This window comes from Lissotriton vulgaris, chromosome 4_1 (assembly GCF_964263255.1).
Source record: "Lissotriton vulgaris chromosome 4_1, aLisVul1.2, whole genome shotgun sequence".
Classification (NCBI taxonomy): Eukaryota; Metazoa; Chordata; class Amphibia; order Caudata; family Salamandridae; genus Lissotriton; species Lissotriton vulgaris.
This window is the reverse complement of record NC_141691.1, coordinates 1,805,906,235-1,805,923,451: the sequence shown is the minus strand read 5'-3', so window position 1 is coordinate 1,805,923,451 and position 17,217 is coordinate 1,805,906,235. Positions and strand designations below refer to the sequence as shown.

Sequence of the window (17,217 nt, the reverse complement as noted above, 5' to 3'; positions counted from 1 at the left end):
AAGTGATTTCTCCAAATTAATACGATCAATTTCTCGTATTTTTTCAGCAGTTTCAATTTGTTTGACTTTCCAAGCCTCGTTTTAAGCAGCATAGATACTGGTCGCTATGAAACGCTTTTGACGCTGTTTGCGTGGTCCGAGAATGAAATCGCGCAAATCAGCACCTTCTTTTAGTAAAGACAAGTGTTGCTTAATTTCAGCCAGTGTGGATGTTGTTAGCCATTCGAGGCAGAGTTTCCCTTCACTGTATGTTGTTATAATCCCTGGATGTTGTCTCTGGGAATATCTCGAGTCTAATCTGGTCATTTTTAACCCCTGTGTTTTATTCAGGAATCTATCTTGACAGCTGTTTGTGTCAGTAGGCCAGATTAACCACTTTTTCTAATCAGGATGTGTTCTGTTCAAATTTAACATTTGTGTTACGTCTAACTCAATATCTGCAGTTGCATTTTCAGGTATTGGCTTTGGTATAGACGGTGTTTTAAAGTCTTTGATCTTAGCTAGGCCAAGACAAGATGTTTGGTGTATTGTGTCATTTAAAAACAACATTTGTTCTGGTATCATGCAGGTTCTAAATAGTGCTCCAATGCCTTGCACCTGCCAATCTTTTGTACCCCAGATTGTTTTCGTTTCAATATTATTTTTCCAATAATCAAAACCAAATGTCATCATTTTGTCATAAAATGCTTCTGAATATATCAATTTAGAATTTGTCAGCATTGTTTTCATTCCTGTTTTATCTAACAGTTTGTAATAAAACGTTTCTGCATTACTGGTGTTAAACCCTGAGAAGTATTTGAATTTCTCAAAAAATGCTTTAGAACTGCTTTTAGGTGGTGTAGCACAATGTTCCCATTGATTATACATAAAAACATTTCTAGGCTGTGCAGATTTATGCAAGTAGTGATCCCCATAGTGGGTGTAACAGAATAACTGCTCATAACTAGATGAACCTTGGAAATAATCATGATCTGTGAATCTAGCTGACATTACTAAATCAGACATCATGTCATTAATACTGTTAAAGTCCCAATCAACAGAGAATGTACTCGGTTTTACAAAGTCACTTAAGGAAACCTTTAGTTGATGAGCATACTTCAGGATTTCGACCGGACCATAGATCTCATAGTCTGTTTTCTCCCATACAACCCCACCAGGTATTGGAATTGCTGTGACATTTACTGTTGACAGTTCTCTTTTCTTCACGTGGGATGATCTGTGTGGTTTCAGGACTAGGTTGATGTTCTGACTTGCTGTGTCCATTCAATTGTAATAAACTTTCCTAAAATTAAAACTAAAATTAGGCATAGTAGGAGTATGAATACCCCTGAGATAATCCAATGCTCAATCAACGGTGAATCCAGATATAATTCTTTGATTTGTTGAAGGAGTCCTGTTGTATTTTCTTTAGAATACTTTTTTGTTTCTTGCATCACTTCGGGGTCGTTTTGATCTTCAGAGAAGTTGTCGAAGTTGATGAAATAACCAGAAGCAGTTCTGTCAATTGATGGGATTGTTCTTTCAATCTGTCTCTCGGTAGCACTTTCTGATGCCACATTAGTGTAGACTGGTGTTGTATCTTGACGAACTGTTTCAATCTGTGTTTCAAGAGGCACGAGTTCCATGGCATTATTGCATAGTCCTTCATTGTGCACTGCAGGCTGATCGAATGTGATGAGTCTTTCAGTTTGAACCTCTTGGATTGTTGCAAGTTTGGGTATTCTGTTATTTCTTGGGAGTCCACTGGGCCTACTGTTGATTATAGGCCACATGCTTGTGGTTTTACCAGATCGATTGACACGACTCTGTTCTCCTTTTTACCAGCAAGGGGCGGTAGCACAACTGATCTTGTTCCGGTGACTGCCAAGACAGGTACTGCTTTTCTGTAAGAAGGCCCAAATTCCTTCTTAACCGCGATCTTTTCTCTGAATAGATCCCCAATCTTTGGAATCCAGACAGGCCTTGCTGGGGCTGTTGCTGGTGGTGCCTCGTCAGTGGTAGGTGGCTGTTGCTTTAACTTTGTGTTGCTTAAGGATTTTCTTGTTTCGTTCAGTTCCTGTAAAACAGCCAAACGATCCTTTACATCAAAGTGCGTTGTTTCTTCTTGTACCACTGACATCTGACTATCGAGGTCCTGAACGCGCATTCTAATTCCGAACAATAGTTCGTATGGGCTGAAACCTTTTAGAGAATTTCTTGGCATGTTATTAAGACTAGTCTGGACACTTGTTAAATGTTTGACCCACCCAGCGCCTGAACCTAATACCTTCGCTGTTATAGATTGCTTTATGTCACGGTTTTTTCTTTCTACCACACTATTCCCTTCGGGGTGCGACGGACAAGAATACCGCAACCCAATTCCCATGCTGGCCATGGCCTCCTTATAGGCTCGAGAGCTAAAAGCAGGACCCTGGTCAGAATGGAACGTGGTAATTGCGTATGTGCCGATAAAGACTCGCAAATCTTTTATAACCGTTCTAGTGTCAGCCGAGCGCTGGGGCCTCATTTTTTAAGTGCTTTTCGTCTTAATGGTGTACACTGGGACGCGCTTCTCTTCTTTGATTGCGCAGATAGACCGCCTTATGCTGTCTAGCAGGGATCCTGAAACTACACTGGCCTGTTCATTACTGTGATCTCTGTTGCAGTCTTCACAATTTTGAGCAAAACATTGGATATCTATACTCATTCCTGGCCACCAGTACTCTGATTGTAATTCTTTCAGAGAGGCTTTGATTGTTTGGTGTCTCAGACCCAACCCCATGTGTGCTTCCAGTAAGAGGAAGCCCCTCCTGCTCCTGTTTGGAATTACTCTATCCCCCACTCCAGGGATTCGAGCAAAAGGAACGGAGTTTGCATCGATTATGTATGCATAATTGAGTGGATAGTTTACGGGTAGTGCTGCACAGTCGCCTTTTACGGTCGTTTTTACTGCCAGCATGGTTTCCCCGTCAATATATTTATCTGTACGCTTTTTTGTGGCTACGGAAGCCGGTTTAGTTGCTTCCGCGGTGGCTGTATTAGCCAATGAATTCCCTGCAACGTGAACGCCATCACGTTGAAGACTCTGTGCGTGAATCACGTGAGTCTTTTGTAGTTCTTTACTTAAAAGAGCTACCTCGTTCCAGAGCAATTTATGCTTTATTGTGGCACCTGTGTCATCTTTGTAGTCGTTTTCAATCCAACTCTGCAGTTTGTTATTGTAAGAGTTGACGCAAAAATGAGAATCGCACACTATAAGTGTCGGGAATTCGCGTTCTGCATTTTCAAGCGCCATCTTTAAACATCTAATTTCAGTTCTCTGAACCGAACAGTACTTTACTGATTCGGTTTTTGTTACTTTCGGTCTGATTTTACCGTACAGCCAACGACATTTAATGATCGCACATGCTGTATCGTAGGATTTTCTCTCTACGTTGAAATGCTGTACAGAGCTATCTGTATAGATTATACAGGCATATTGTGGGAGAGGCAGAATTTCGATTGGCAGAGGATATTCTTCTTCATACTCTAAATCATTCAGTTCTTCGTATTATGGGGCGAAATAGTATTTCACGTCTTCCGCTCCTAGAGAATCTATGCACTGTATCCATTTCGGATCCAGTGACACTGTAGGCAGGTTTACTGGGCTGAATAGCACTTCGAAGGCGGATTCCGCTGTGAGGATGTTAATCCTTTTGCCGTGTGCTAGTTCTCGTTCATTTGCTAATGCGATTTGCACTGCCTTCATAGTTCTTTCTGTGTGACTGAATGTTTTTTCTGCTTGTGTGTACAAGTGAGATTTAATTGAAATTGGTACCTTTTCTCCCTCATTAGAGGTTAGGTATGTGAATCCGCATCTTCCTGGGATGACTCGGATTACAAGATCACGTGTGTTGTCACGTGTATCTAATTTTGTTTTTGCTAACATGTCTGTTTGCAGTGATCTCAAAATATCTGTGTGTTTTTGAGTCCAATTGATTTGTTTAAAATCAAGTTTAATTAGTTCGTAGAGAGGTTTAACCCTCTCTGCATAATTTAGAATGTAAGTTCTTCCGAAATTCAGAAAACCTAATATGGATTGTAAATTCTTCAGCGTTTTTGGAGCTTGGAGTACAGCGCACTTCTTTAAGAAGTTGTCCGCTAGGCTTTTCCCTTCACTTGATAATTTGTACCCTAAGAATAGTACTGTCAGATGGGCAATTCGAGACTTTTTAAAGTTGAATTTGTAACCCTCTGCTGCGAACCCAAGTATAATGGTGTTCACTCTTTTCAAGTGAGTATCCAAGTCGTCGTCTACGTAAGATAATGCCTCATCATCATAGATTTGTAGTAACTCTGTTACCCTAGCTGAGAATAGTCCTGGGCTGTTCTTGAACCCCTGTGGGAGTCGACAGAATTTTTTCTGCGACCCAAATGCGGAGAAAGCGGTCAAATATCTGCTTTCTGGTGCAATGTTTTGACAAAAGATACCATTAGATATGTCTAATGTCGTTTTATATTTTTTCCTAACTATATTATTCATTAGGGCTGCACTATGCGAGTTTTGTACTGCAAAAGTTTTACAACATGTATTAAGATGTCTGTAGTCCAAAACTAGACGATATGAATTGTCTGGCTTGGAGACAGGAAACAAAGGATTGTTCATTTGAGAGGTGCATGTTTCAATCACCCCCTGGTACTCAAGTTGATCTAAGATCTCCCTGACCTGTTTTTTAGCTTCTTGCTTTATGGGAAACTGCCGTTGGGCAGTTGGTTCACTTTTTAGTTGGATTTTGTGAGGAGGAGAGTCCTCATCCCATCCTACATGATTTTTATACAATGCAGGTGCCTGGGCTACTGCCCATTTCCTTGCATATGTGTATTTTTTGTGAATCGGAATGTGATTCGAGAAGGCAGGCATAATCACTTCTTCGCCACGAGGGCACTCCCTGACAAACTCCGGGGGCCAATCTTTTTCAGCTAACAGAATATCATAGCCTTTTGAGAGCTTATCCCAAAATAGACCCTTAATTTTCCTAGTCTTATCACCCTCCATACGCAATGTTATTTCGTATATTTTATGGGGCTCGCTAAGTCTGGTGTCGGCAGTTTCAACCTGAATGTATTCATTCTTGTCCACTGTCTCCAGATGACTCATCAAGATCTTGCGCGCTATACTGATTTCTGCTGCACTGTCCAACATTGTCAATGCCCATTCCCCGTTTTTCAACTGTGTCCTCAGTATCCTCGGCATGGTTGATTACTCTAATACTGGCTACCTTCTTTTTCTGAAATTGAGATTTTTTACTCTGAGCAGGTTCCTTGTCTTTGGACTTGGTGTGCTCTCCTGGGTCTGACCGTCCTCTTCTTTCTGAATTCTGTGGAGAAGATCGAGAGGGACGTGTATCAATACTTTGATATCTATCAGGTTTTTTCAGATTATCCCTATTTCTAAGGCTATATCTTTTCTCAGAGGGCTCCCTCTGGGGAGACTGGCGTTCTGGAGTCGGAGTTCTTTCCCTCCGTCGAGGAGACCTTCCTCTGGACTGGAAAACTTTTTCCTTGGGAGTGGATTGTTTATTTCCATCCCAGCTCTTTTTAGGAGTGTTTAAATTATTTTTAATAAATAATTTTTCAGGATTTTCGAGCAGTTGGGGCTTTACCGGTTACCCACCCAAGCTGTCTCTACCTAATTCTTCATAGCATTTTTCTATGATTTTTGCAAGCTCAACAGGATCTTTTATATCTGTTTCCCTCACCTTCTGGCGAATCGCCACAGATGCTGCTTCTCCTTTTATGTTGGCTAATAATATAGCCGAGACCTGCTTGAAGTCTTTCAGCAATTTCATACCTAGATTTAAAGCGGGCTCTGGACCGAATTCATTTTGAATCTGTTTTAGCACTTCTGGTATTACCGCCATAGACGGAACACCGTGTGTTTTTGTATAAATGGAAGCAAAGACTGTACCCCAAGTGTCACAGTCCTCCACGTGTGGTGCGATTCCCATAGGAAGGCAGATGGTCAAGATTCTGTGTTTCTCAATAGGGGTAGTATCAGGAAATACTGCCTCTATTTGAGTGAATTTCTGTGCTAACCAGAAAGGAATTTGTTCCCGTTTTACGGGTGTTTTACCAAGACATGACTGTATGTTCTGTGGTGTAATTTTATTTGTGTTCCCCTGATGAGGGGTCAGCTGTGGTGTATTAACAGCTGGCTGGACTGTTGCAGTCCGCATTACATATTGGACTAATTGCCTATGTATTTTTATTAGTGTTTTGAGCTGTGCTAACAGCTCTTCCTTAGACATTCTTGCAATGTCAGGATGTGGTGTGTAGCTGGCTAGAACCGGCCACGTGGCTCCTGGTCTACCTAGAGGACCGAGCCTAGTTATGTGATCATTGTGTTTTAGGGCGCCATTAAACCAGAGCAAGTGCTCTTGAAATTTAAGTGGAATTTCAATCTCCTCGAAAGGAGCGTACTCTTCCGGAGGTTTCTCTATTTTGTAATAGTGAAACTCTTTTGTTCCAGCGTTTACCGCTGGAAAGTTTATCCATGAATAGAATACCTCTGTCTGCCGATACTCGTGAGCCTCTATCACGAAAATTACTGTACCACCTTGAGGTGTCAGTCCGTTTTCTATAAGTTTTAAAGTTATAGATCTTCTTAAGTGGACCGGGATGTCGATAGCATCCGGGTCAGCCTGTAGGAGACTCGAGTCCTCCTCTATTAGTATGGATGCCAGCCTAGCTGCTTCCTTTTCTTCTTCACTGTCTGACATTTTAAAAATGCAGGCTTTGCAGAGTAGGTCTCCAAGGAGACAAAGATTAGGTGCACAATATTTTGGAACACTGTATCCTTCAACGTTGAATAAACCAGCGCTTTATATAGGAATCTCTTCCTACTAAAGGTCGGGCGGATTTTAACCTTTCACCCACTCCAGACGTCTATTGGAGTATTTACGGGAGAAAGGGGTCTGTGTGAAATATGCACGACTGAGTTACTCTAACTGTCTTGCGTTAGTTTATCGCCTTACCAAACGTTTGGGCGCCATGTAGTGTAGTTCCTAGTTTCCCACTAGGCCCTGCGCATTGGAATAACATAAACAGTAGTATCGACGTGGAACTGCGGATATTCCAGGCCTCCACTGACTATGCTAAACTTAATTGGGTGTGTTACCAACTAGCTCAGAGGTCACTGGAAACTTTCTTCTCTGTATAGGAAGTGATCAGCTTCCCAGGCACAGACAAGAAGGGATTCAGTTTTCCAACAACCGTGCAACATGACAACTTTGCTCCTCAGATCAAGAGTCGATCTCTAGGGTCGTGTGAAATAATAGACATGTATTTCACTCAGTCAGTCTAGTGCAGTTTACTTTCACGAGATGTAGAGAATAGAGAGACGGGCGTTTGTCAATAAAGGGTTAACATTTATTGAACAGTCTTTCTTCTCGTACAAGAGAAATGTATTGCCACAATTGCAAAACTTGTTATGATAAAAAGTACGTACAGTAAGATAAGTATTGCGAAATAATACTGTAAAATCATTGATATGGTTTCTTAGCCATACAATGGTTAAAAGTAATAAAACATATATACAGTCATATATACAATAGGCTAAAATACTCAACTGGTGCTTCTAACTAAGCCTACCCCAGTGTGCCTGACCTAAGCCTAACACGTGAAAGGGGAGTAAGTAAGTAGCTTTAAGTTAAGTTGGTTTTGCCAAGGTTTGTTTCAAGAATTCTCATTTAAGGGTTTAGTCAGCACCATACCTCTGAATAGAATGATGGAGGTTTGGTATCTCCTTCAGGGGAAGCTCGATATCCCTGTCACCCGCGAGGGTAAACCGGAAACACCGGAGCTGGATTTCTCTGCACGAGAAAGGCAGCGGCTCTTCTTCAGCGCGTCGAGAGGAGGAGGCAGGGGACAGCGTCCGCGGGCAGCTGGATCTGCTAGGCTCTTCGCAGAGGGACGTCTGTTCGGCTCCTAAGCGTACTGCACCATCGTTCGCGCTTTAGCAGCGATAATGGTATCAGTAGCTTCACCACCACAGGGATAGCAGGCTGCAGCGACAGAGTGCTACAGTGCTCGGCAACAGCAACGGTATGCACAACAGGGTGCACAACAGCTCTCATTGCTTAAGGCAACGTTGGTAGTATTTATACCTGACAGGTGCCGGGTTTGACACAAGTTTGCTGGACATAAGACGTCAATTAAAGATATCACTAGGAAGTGATAGCTATCAGTTGCTCATTAGAGTTCTATTACTAATCAAAACATAGCAAGGGGGATTTCCCAGTTTGCTGAGTTTTTATCTTGTTGAAGAACTCGAAGTGTTAATCTAGGAATATCAGATAGTGACTTCTGCTCTGTCATTGCACTAATTGGTCGCAAAGGAAGTGGCAGAGAGAGATATCCTTGAACGTGGCTCTGTTCGTGTGAGGTCAGAGATGACTTTCTAAATATCGCACTTGAACGGTTATGCCAATATAGGGAATAAAATGGATTTATAGCCGAATAGGGGCATAAGGTCACAGTATCGATCAGGACCCTAGATAAACACGCAACAGTATTGCACCGCATCGAAGAGAAGCGCCTCGCAACGAAGAGGAAGCGTGTCGCCGTAGCTGCTGCTGCCGTCGCATCGTCAATATCGGCGATGTAGCTGTTGTATTGCACCGCATCAGAAGAAGTGTCTTGCAACGAGAAATAAGCGTGTCGCTGTCGCTGCTTCTTTCGTCGAATCTTGGATGTCGCCGCTGTAGCTCTCGTATTACGACGCATCAGGAAAATCGCCTTCCATCCACTGAGAAGCGTGCCGCCGTCTGAGCTGCTGCCTTCACATCATGGATGTCGCCGCTGTAGTTGTCGCATTGTGTGGAAGCATCTTGCAATGAAGGAGAAGAGTGCTGCAGCCGAGGCTGTTGCTGTCGCATCGCTGAACAAGGGTGTCGCCGCTGCAGCTGACGCATCGAACCGAGACTTCTCACATCATAGGAGAAGCGTGCTGCATCTGGAAGATCTTCACGTCTTTATTTCTTTGCACCAGAACTTTGCCGCATTTCCATTGCTGCAACACTTTTGTTGTGGAAGTGCAACTCATCGTAAGGTACATTGATGCAAAGTGTTGCATCTTAAGAACTCAACAGAACTAAGCTAGAACTACCATTTTTTAGTATAGTATTGTGGATTTTTGTCGTTTGCGGTCTTGTGTTAAGTCGATATAAAGAATATTTATTTTTTATATAAATCTTGTGTGGTGTCCATTTGTAATGCTGTCACTGGGTTACTATAAGTGGTCACAAATGCTTAACACACTGCCTCTGAGATAAGCCTGTCTGCTCTTGCCAAGCTACCAAGGGGGTGAGCATGGGTTAGTTTAGGAGTGTACCTCCTTACCCTGACTAGATGCAAGGGTCTCTATTTGTCACAAGTACCTACCTGTGCCAACTAGAGGCCCCCCAATCTATCATCAGTGGTGATGATTCTGGACTTGCATTTGTGACTCATGTACAGTGATTGGTGAACACTACTAGTGAGTGCAGACCAAATACAACCACATACTGTTTTTCTGTTTTCTGGTGTCCTCCTGGATGTATTTTTGATACTTTACCTCCGGTTAGTTGTTGCAAAATGGAGCTCGACTTCTGGCACATGTTTGTCTACACAATGAAGGAGCTACGTGTGTTTTGCAAGGAAAGGGGGCTTTCTGTGAAGAGAAGGTCCAGGAAGTATCTAGAGGCATCCCTATTTCAGTATCAGTTACCCAGCTGGAAGGTAACACTACCAGTTGAGTCTGAGGAGGAGGAATTCTCTAAAAGTGAGGAAGAAACAGAAAAATATAGCTGGCTTCTGGCTCATGAGCAGAGGCTGAAAGAGAGTGATGAAGAGCTGAGAGAGATTGAGGAGGCTCAGAGGGCCTTAGGCCAAGAACACGAAATCTGTACAGCTCAGACAGTGAGATTTGCTGAGTTAGAGGTGGAGTCCAGATCAGATGGTGGCAGCAAAATTGAATTTTCTAGTGCTGAGGGAGTAGTACACACCCAGAGATGTGGCGCCTGACTTGGAGGGGGTTAACATACAGCCGGAGGTTCAAGGACATGAGGTAGCTCCAAAAGTGCACAGTGTCCCTGAGGAGAATGGGGTAACTGGCGCAGGGGTCCATGGTCCTAGTGGTGGGAGGGGGGTTCCCCCAAAGTTGAAGTCCTGGTATGTGAGTGTGAAGACCGCCCAGAAGAGTGTGGGTTGAGTGACAGGGACAGTCAGATACTGTCTGGTCAATCTCAGGAGAGTGGTGTGGAGTATGTGTGCGAGACACTGGATGGTGAGGTTAGGGATAGTTTGGTTAACCCCTGTAGGGGGGCTGTGTGATCCAATTGTGGGAGAGCATCTTGTAAGTCCCTGTTTTCCAGAGCCATGCCAACACCTGTTGAAGAGTGAGTTCTCTGACCCCAGGGAGCTCACATTGGAGGCAGACCTTTTGGTGGATTACAGAGGGTCTGGAGAGTCATTGGGGAATGACCCCGTGGGGAGTGGCTCAGGTATCCTCTAACCCAGAGTGGTGAAAGTTGTTCAATGTAGCCCAGCTAAGTCCCATTGTAGTGGCAGGGGTGTAGGGGCTCACGTCCTGTCTAAGTGGAGGAGTGGGTGTGGGGCTGCATATCCCAAGGTGCCTGAAACCCAGTCTCATTGCCTGGATGGTTCATTAAGGGAACACCAGGTGGGGAGCCTAGGCTGTCCTGATCGGCCGTCCGTTGAGGGGGATCCCCTAGTGTCTGGCGAGCTGGGAGTGTCTCTAATCAGACCTCCATCAGTTCTGGTGTCTGGTAGTGCCGCTCCAGTTGGGAGGGTACAGAGGTCCAGACTGAGGGGTTAGAGGGGGAAAGAGTCCCTGGTGGAGGAACCAGTGGGTCAGGGGCCAGCCGAAAGGGCAGAATCACCAGTGAATGACCATGGTGACACCACTTATGTCCTGGGGATGTTCGTGCACTGTCAGATGGACAGGAGTCGGGAGATCTGCGCCAGGCAGACTGTCACATGACACATGAGTTATATGTCACCCTTGGGGGGAGCATGCATGCTCCCAAGGAAGTCCTAGTTTTCCAGGCAAGTGTTCAACCGCAGAGTTTGGTCCCTGGGTTGGGAAGCCAGGTTCGGGTGTTGTCTGACCTGGAGGAAGGGGTAACCGTAATTACTGTCCTGACCGATGTAGCTTCTAGGGGTACCCCACCATTTGGGAGGGTGCAGTGCTTTGGAAGGGGATGCAGAGGGAGGGAGTCCTCACCTCTGACCCCGATTCAGTTAGAGGGTTCAGACCCTAGGTTGACGGGCCAGGTTCAGGGTGTCCCCCCTGACCTGGTAGTCCAGTTGCAGGAGAGAACCCCATAACTGGTGGGCCAATTGTGCAGGACACCTGCTACAGGCACCCTGACAATTCTGGAAGGGGGTACTGCTCCAGGTGGGAGGGTACAGAGCCCCAAGGAGGAGGGCTTGGTGTGGGAGAGCCCAACCCAGTCTCTGGTCCAGCCGTCGGGTACAGGCCTAGGGCTGGTAGGTCATTGCCAGGATGTCATACCTGACCTGACAGGAGGGAGAGTGGACAAAGGGTGCCAAGCACCTGGGGCTACTGCCTCTGCTCTGACGCCGCAGAGGTTTGAGCACCCTGAGAGGCAGAAGGCCTCTGTCTCATCCCTGACTACTGTCAGTGGCCACTGTGGCTTGCTGTCTGGCAGTTGGGACACACATGTGAGCAAGTTAAGGTTTGATGCTGTACAGGTGGTGTCCACAGGTGAAGAGAAGGGTTCCCCATGGATTAGCGTGGTGTACTCTGAGAGTATGGACAGAGGAATTGAAATAGGTTCAGATTGGCGTAGAACTGGAATATGCCCCTGCTGTTGCGGGCCAGGTCCATGTTCTATCGCCCAAAGCAGGGAAGCCCATCAAGGTAGTGATTGGTATCCCCTGCGTTTTGGCTGGGAGGGGGTTGTGTTGGACTTGGCCCTTTTTGCAGGGTCATCCCTGAACTTTTTGCCTTCCTCCTGTATTTTTCCGGACCTATTTTTGTTGGTTTTATGACTCGGGGCACTTTACCACTGCTGATCAGTGGTGTACATTGATGTATGAATTAGTGATTCCATGATTGGCTGATTTGGTTTACTGGTCAGACCCTAGTACAGTGCACTGAGTGTGCCCAGGGCTTGTAAACCAAATGCTGCTAGTGGGCTTGCAGCACTGGTTGTGCCACCCACAGAAGCAGCCTGTAAATGTGTGTCACAGGTCTGCCATTGCAGAGCCTGTGTACAGTCCGGTACTGCCATGCTGACTGGTCAAGTGCACCCCCTTGCCAGTCCCTAAACATTCCCTTTTCTTCATATCAGACACCCCTAAAGTAGGCCCAAGGGCAGGGTGCATTGTAAGTATAAGTTAGGACATGCCCTGGTGTGTGTGACATGTCCTTATAGTGAATTACAGCCATTTTTGTTTTTCACTATTGCAAGGCTGCCTGTTCTCCAAAGGCCAGAATGGGCAGTTATATTATTACATCTTATAATCTTAACTGACTCACAGATCATGGTAGAACTTTGAGTTTAGTATGCCTGAACTCAGAATGATAAAAGACATCGTTTAGTAAAGTTGGTTTTAACATTCTGTGTTTGAAAATACCACTTTTAGAAAGTAGGTATTTTCTTGTCTAACTATCCAAACCTGCCTCTGCTCGGTTATGTATTCCTTGTCTGGAGTTTGAGTGACAGGGCTGGGGGATTCGGGGAGACAGGGTGAGTCCGCCCAGGGGTGAATAGAGAGATCTGCATCTAGATGGGAGGGAGGAGGTGCACTTGGGACCTGAATAGGACAGTGCCTGCCCCACACAGTGCTGGCTCCACCCCATGTGGTGAGTCTGATGTCTCTGCCCTGCACTGTGAAAGGAGAGAAGGAATCATTTCAACAAAGTGCTCCAGGGCTGTGCTTTCCCTCCACAATGCTGGCTCCACCTCCTGTGGGGCATCTGATGTTTCTGCTCTGCACTGTGAAAGGAAAGAAGGAGTCATGTAAACAGAGTGCTCCAGAACTGGTTTGGACTGGGCAAAGGCCCCTCTGCCCTCAGAGGAAAAATGATTTTGGGGTATAAATATTGGGACCCTGAGCCCAAGTAATTAGATCACTTTTGGACTACAAGAAGAAACCTTTGCTGGGGAGAGGAACCTGAAGAAACTGAGAAGAGACTAGCCCTAAGCTAAAGTGCTGCTTGGGGGATTGGTCTGCAGTGGTTGCCTGACTGCCAAAGGAAGGAGAAAGGAACTTTGTGTACTTTATTTTCGACCTGTGAAGGATCTCCAAGGGCTTGGAAAAGAGCTTGTCTCCTGCTGAAGTCTCAGGGACAACAGACTTCAAACCCCAGCTCCTCAGAGTTCTTTGGAAGTGCCTGCTGCTGTTTTTGGGCCTTCTGAGGGACTGCATGTCGCAAGGAGCTGAAAGCGCGACTCAACGAGGTAGAAGCGTGTCGCCGTCGCTGAGGTTGCATTGTGAATGTCGGCGGTGTAGCTGTCATATTGCATCGCATCGAGAGAAGCGTCTCGCAATGACGAGGAAGCGTGTTGCCATCGCTGCTGCTGCCGTCGCATCGTGAATGTCGGTGCTGTAGCTGTTGTATTGCACCGCATCATGAGAAGTGTCTTGCAACGAGGGAGAAGTGTGTCACCGTCGCTGCTGCTGCCGTCGCATCTTGGATGTCACCGATATAGCTGTCGTATTGCACCGCATTAAAAAAAGCGCCTCGCATCCACGGAGAAGCACACCACCGTCGGAGCTGCTGCCATCACATCTTGGATGTCGCCGCTGTAGTTGTCGCATTGTGCTGAAGCCTCTCGCAATGTCGGAGAAGAGTGCCACAGCTGAGGCTGTTGCCATCCCATCGCTGAAGAAGGGTGTCGCCGCTGAAGCTGACGCATCGAACCGAGACTACGCGCATCATCGGAGAAGCGTGCTGCATCAGGAAAATCTTCACATCTTTATTTCTTTGCACCGGAACTTTGCCACATTTCCTTCGCTGCATCACTTTTGTTGTGGAAGCGTAACGCATCGTTAAGTCCATTAACGCAAAGCGTCACATCTTAAGGACTGAACAGAACTAAGCTAGAACTACCATTTTTAAGTATAGTATTGTGGATTTTTGTCATTTGTGGTCTTGTGTTAAGTCTATATAAAGAATACTTATTTTTTATATAAATCTTGTGTGGTGTCCATTTGTAGTGTTGTCACTGGGTTACTATATGCGGTCAGAAATGCTTTACACACTGCCTCTGAGATTAGCCTGTCTGCTTGTGCCAAGCTTCCAAGGGGGTGAGCAGGGGTTATTTTAGGAGTGTACTCTCTTACCTTAACTAGAGGCAAGGGTCGCTATTTGTCACAAGTACCTACATGTGCCAACTAGAGACCCCCAAATCTAACAACCATATATTTGCACATGACCTAAAGAACTGATCACAGCTGGGCTCCCAGGACAGACTCCTCGAATTGGAGCAAATATTATCTCAATTCAATATTGACAACCAAAAATATACCAAGACAGTAGAATAAATTAAATATTTGTGACTCGCCGCACAGCATTGATTCAGACGATGCCCCCACCCCAAAACCCATTCCCACAGTACTTTAATGCAAAAATGTGTCTATTATTGCTTTCGCTGATTGAACTGTACTTGATTTCTCTTTATTGTATGCTACATGTCGATGAATGTTTAATAAAAAAAATTCTATATATATATTAAAAGACAGTAGAATAAAGACATTCAACCAGTTTCAGGTAAAACTTGATTTGTGCAATACGGACAGGAGCATCCTGAGCTTCACTTCAAGATGAGTGGTAACTCGGAGATCATCCTGTTGATGCCGGAAACTCCAAATGCATAGCAGGATCCACTAGCAGAATTTCTACACTGTATGGAATTTTCTCCATAAACTGGAGCATTTTCAGTTACCAATCAACTCTAAGTGAGGCTCTTAAATCTTCTAAGAACAATACATCAGAGAACAGTGCAATAGTACAAATAAAGATTACAAACTATGCCTTACATTGTCATCCACTGCCTGTATCGAGGGTTGTTGAGTAAGCAGTTCCCCCGGTAATCCTGCCTCAGGCTGGATAACAACAACGAGTTTGGTTACAGTAGACACAAAACTTGCTGGTGCTTCGGTTCTTTCTGTTACTTCACTACTTGCCATCTGGAAAAATAGAAAGGCATGTTTGATATAAAGTACATGTACACAAAAATGAAACATATGATCTACTAGTACAAAAGTCTGGCGAATGAGTCATATTTTGAGACAAGTGAATTCAGGTAGAACGAGAACTGTGATTTACACCCATATCTGGTTTACCAGATATTCCCCCATTATGTGCACACACCAACAGCAGCAATTTTTTTTTATACAAATGAAGTGCGTACTCTATTTGAGGCACAAGCAAAATATATGGTTCCCAAAAGAAGGATGCTCATTGGTGCTTGATTTTTAGTCAACAACACATCATACACTTAAATTGCAGGCCCATCTGCTGAGATGGCATGTTCACCAGTTCATATAGCTGGAAAGGCACAACTACAAGTCCCAGAATCCCAACTGCTGTTGGTAAAAGCACCTGAACTTGATGACAGTATCATAACAATGAGCCTCTTGACAGTCGTGATGATATCCTACTGGTAATTATGATAGTTTATACACTTGTGTACAGTCATGCTTGTGGTGCAGAAAAATGCTTTTACTTCCATGTTCTACCACTCCACACAAGCCATCGATGACGCAAAAGAGGCTACAAAAAAAGCACTGGCCAAGCCAGTTAGTCTTGCCTATGGGATCTCGAGTAGTTTTGCAATGTTTTTTAACCGTGTTTAGATGTGCAGCATAACTAAAAAACACATTGAAAAAAAGCCAACAGATGATGCATAGGTGAGACCTCGGGCCAATGCCAAAGCTTTTTACAAACTGGAAGTATCTAACCTCTAGCAGCACACACAGAGTCGGACTGGGACCGAAAATAGGCCCGGGCACCAAAAAAAAAATGTTTCAGTATAATCAAGAATAAAACCTGGCCCATCAGATCATAATACATGCCCATAAACTGCCCAAAAAAACAGACCACACACTAAACTTTCAGCCCAGCCCATCTGGCACTGACTGATTGCCCTGTAGGCCAGTTCGACCCTGCAAGCACACTGCCATGCCAGTTCCAGGATTGCATCACATATGTGATTTACGTGCTACACGATACGTGGTATTTCATATATACTAACCGTCTTGAATCTCTTGGAAAAAGGTACATTTTTTATATGAATATTTTTTTTGAAATATATGATCCTACTGCTCTGGAACCATGAACGCCGTTTACCAAAATGCCAGTGGCCTTATTTATGAAGGACTTGCGCCACCGGTGCGTCACTTTTTCCCATGTTAAAAGTGACGCACCGGCGGCGCAAGTGTTTCATAAATAAGGCCCCAGGAACCTCGAATGGAACTTTCCATCTGCACAGAAAGCACATGTTTTGTGTCTTGCCCCACACTTTGCCCATCAATGAATTGAATGTACGGCAACTAAACAGTGCTCTTACAACCATGATCTCTCTGTTCCTGCTGCTTCCTTCTTTATCTTTGAGAATGGGTTAGCCAAGACACTGACAGTTGTACCAAATGGTAAGCGAGGAGTAAACCGTAAGCGAGGAGTGATAGCTGGTAGCTTTGGCCACCCTAAATGTCTGGAATACAGCCAAGGGTATATAGAAATGTCTACTCTAATGCAATGGCTTTGGAGAAATAATGAATGAGGCTAAAAACATAAGCAAGTAACCTAAAGTGACATGGAATCTAAAGCAAAAGATGATGAATAATACATCTTCAGGTCAAGACCATCAGCAGTACCACGTGTGCCCTTTCAGCAAGGAAAGATGCATTTAAACAGCCTTTGAGTAGACCAGGGATGTTACTGAATGAGTAGATTAGTTGGACAGTCGAAGTGATTTGCAAGACTAGTTAAATGTTCCAGCCAGCTTTATCCGAACATAGACTTTATGCTATAAAGTTACACACTGGAAATCAACAGCTGGTGCAGAAATAAGAACTTTGGGAGGGCATATTTAGCCAGTGACATGTGTTATTTTTATATTATTTATATATTTATATTTAAATGTATATATGGCGCAACAGCTAGTCCCGGAGGTTTCCCGGTGCCTATGAACATAAGTTAGGAGAAATAGCAGCCATTAGAGC

General features: G+C 44.5%; 1 protein-coding gene across 1 annotated transcript in view; it reads right to left on the bottom strand.

The window, feature by feature from the left end:
• LOC147724582 (fibrocystin-L-like) overlaps positions 1–17,217 on the bottom strand; it is a 2,246,326-nt gene that overhangs the window by 90,184 nt on the left and 2,138,925 nt on the right. Inside the window, exon 81 of the mRNA XM_086918063.1 lies at positions 15,031–15,180. Within this exon, the coding sequence (XP_086774189.1) occupies positions 15,031–15,180 (150 nt within the window). The remainder of the gene's footprint in view (positions 1–15,030; positions 15,181–17,217) is intronic.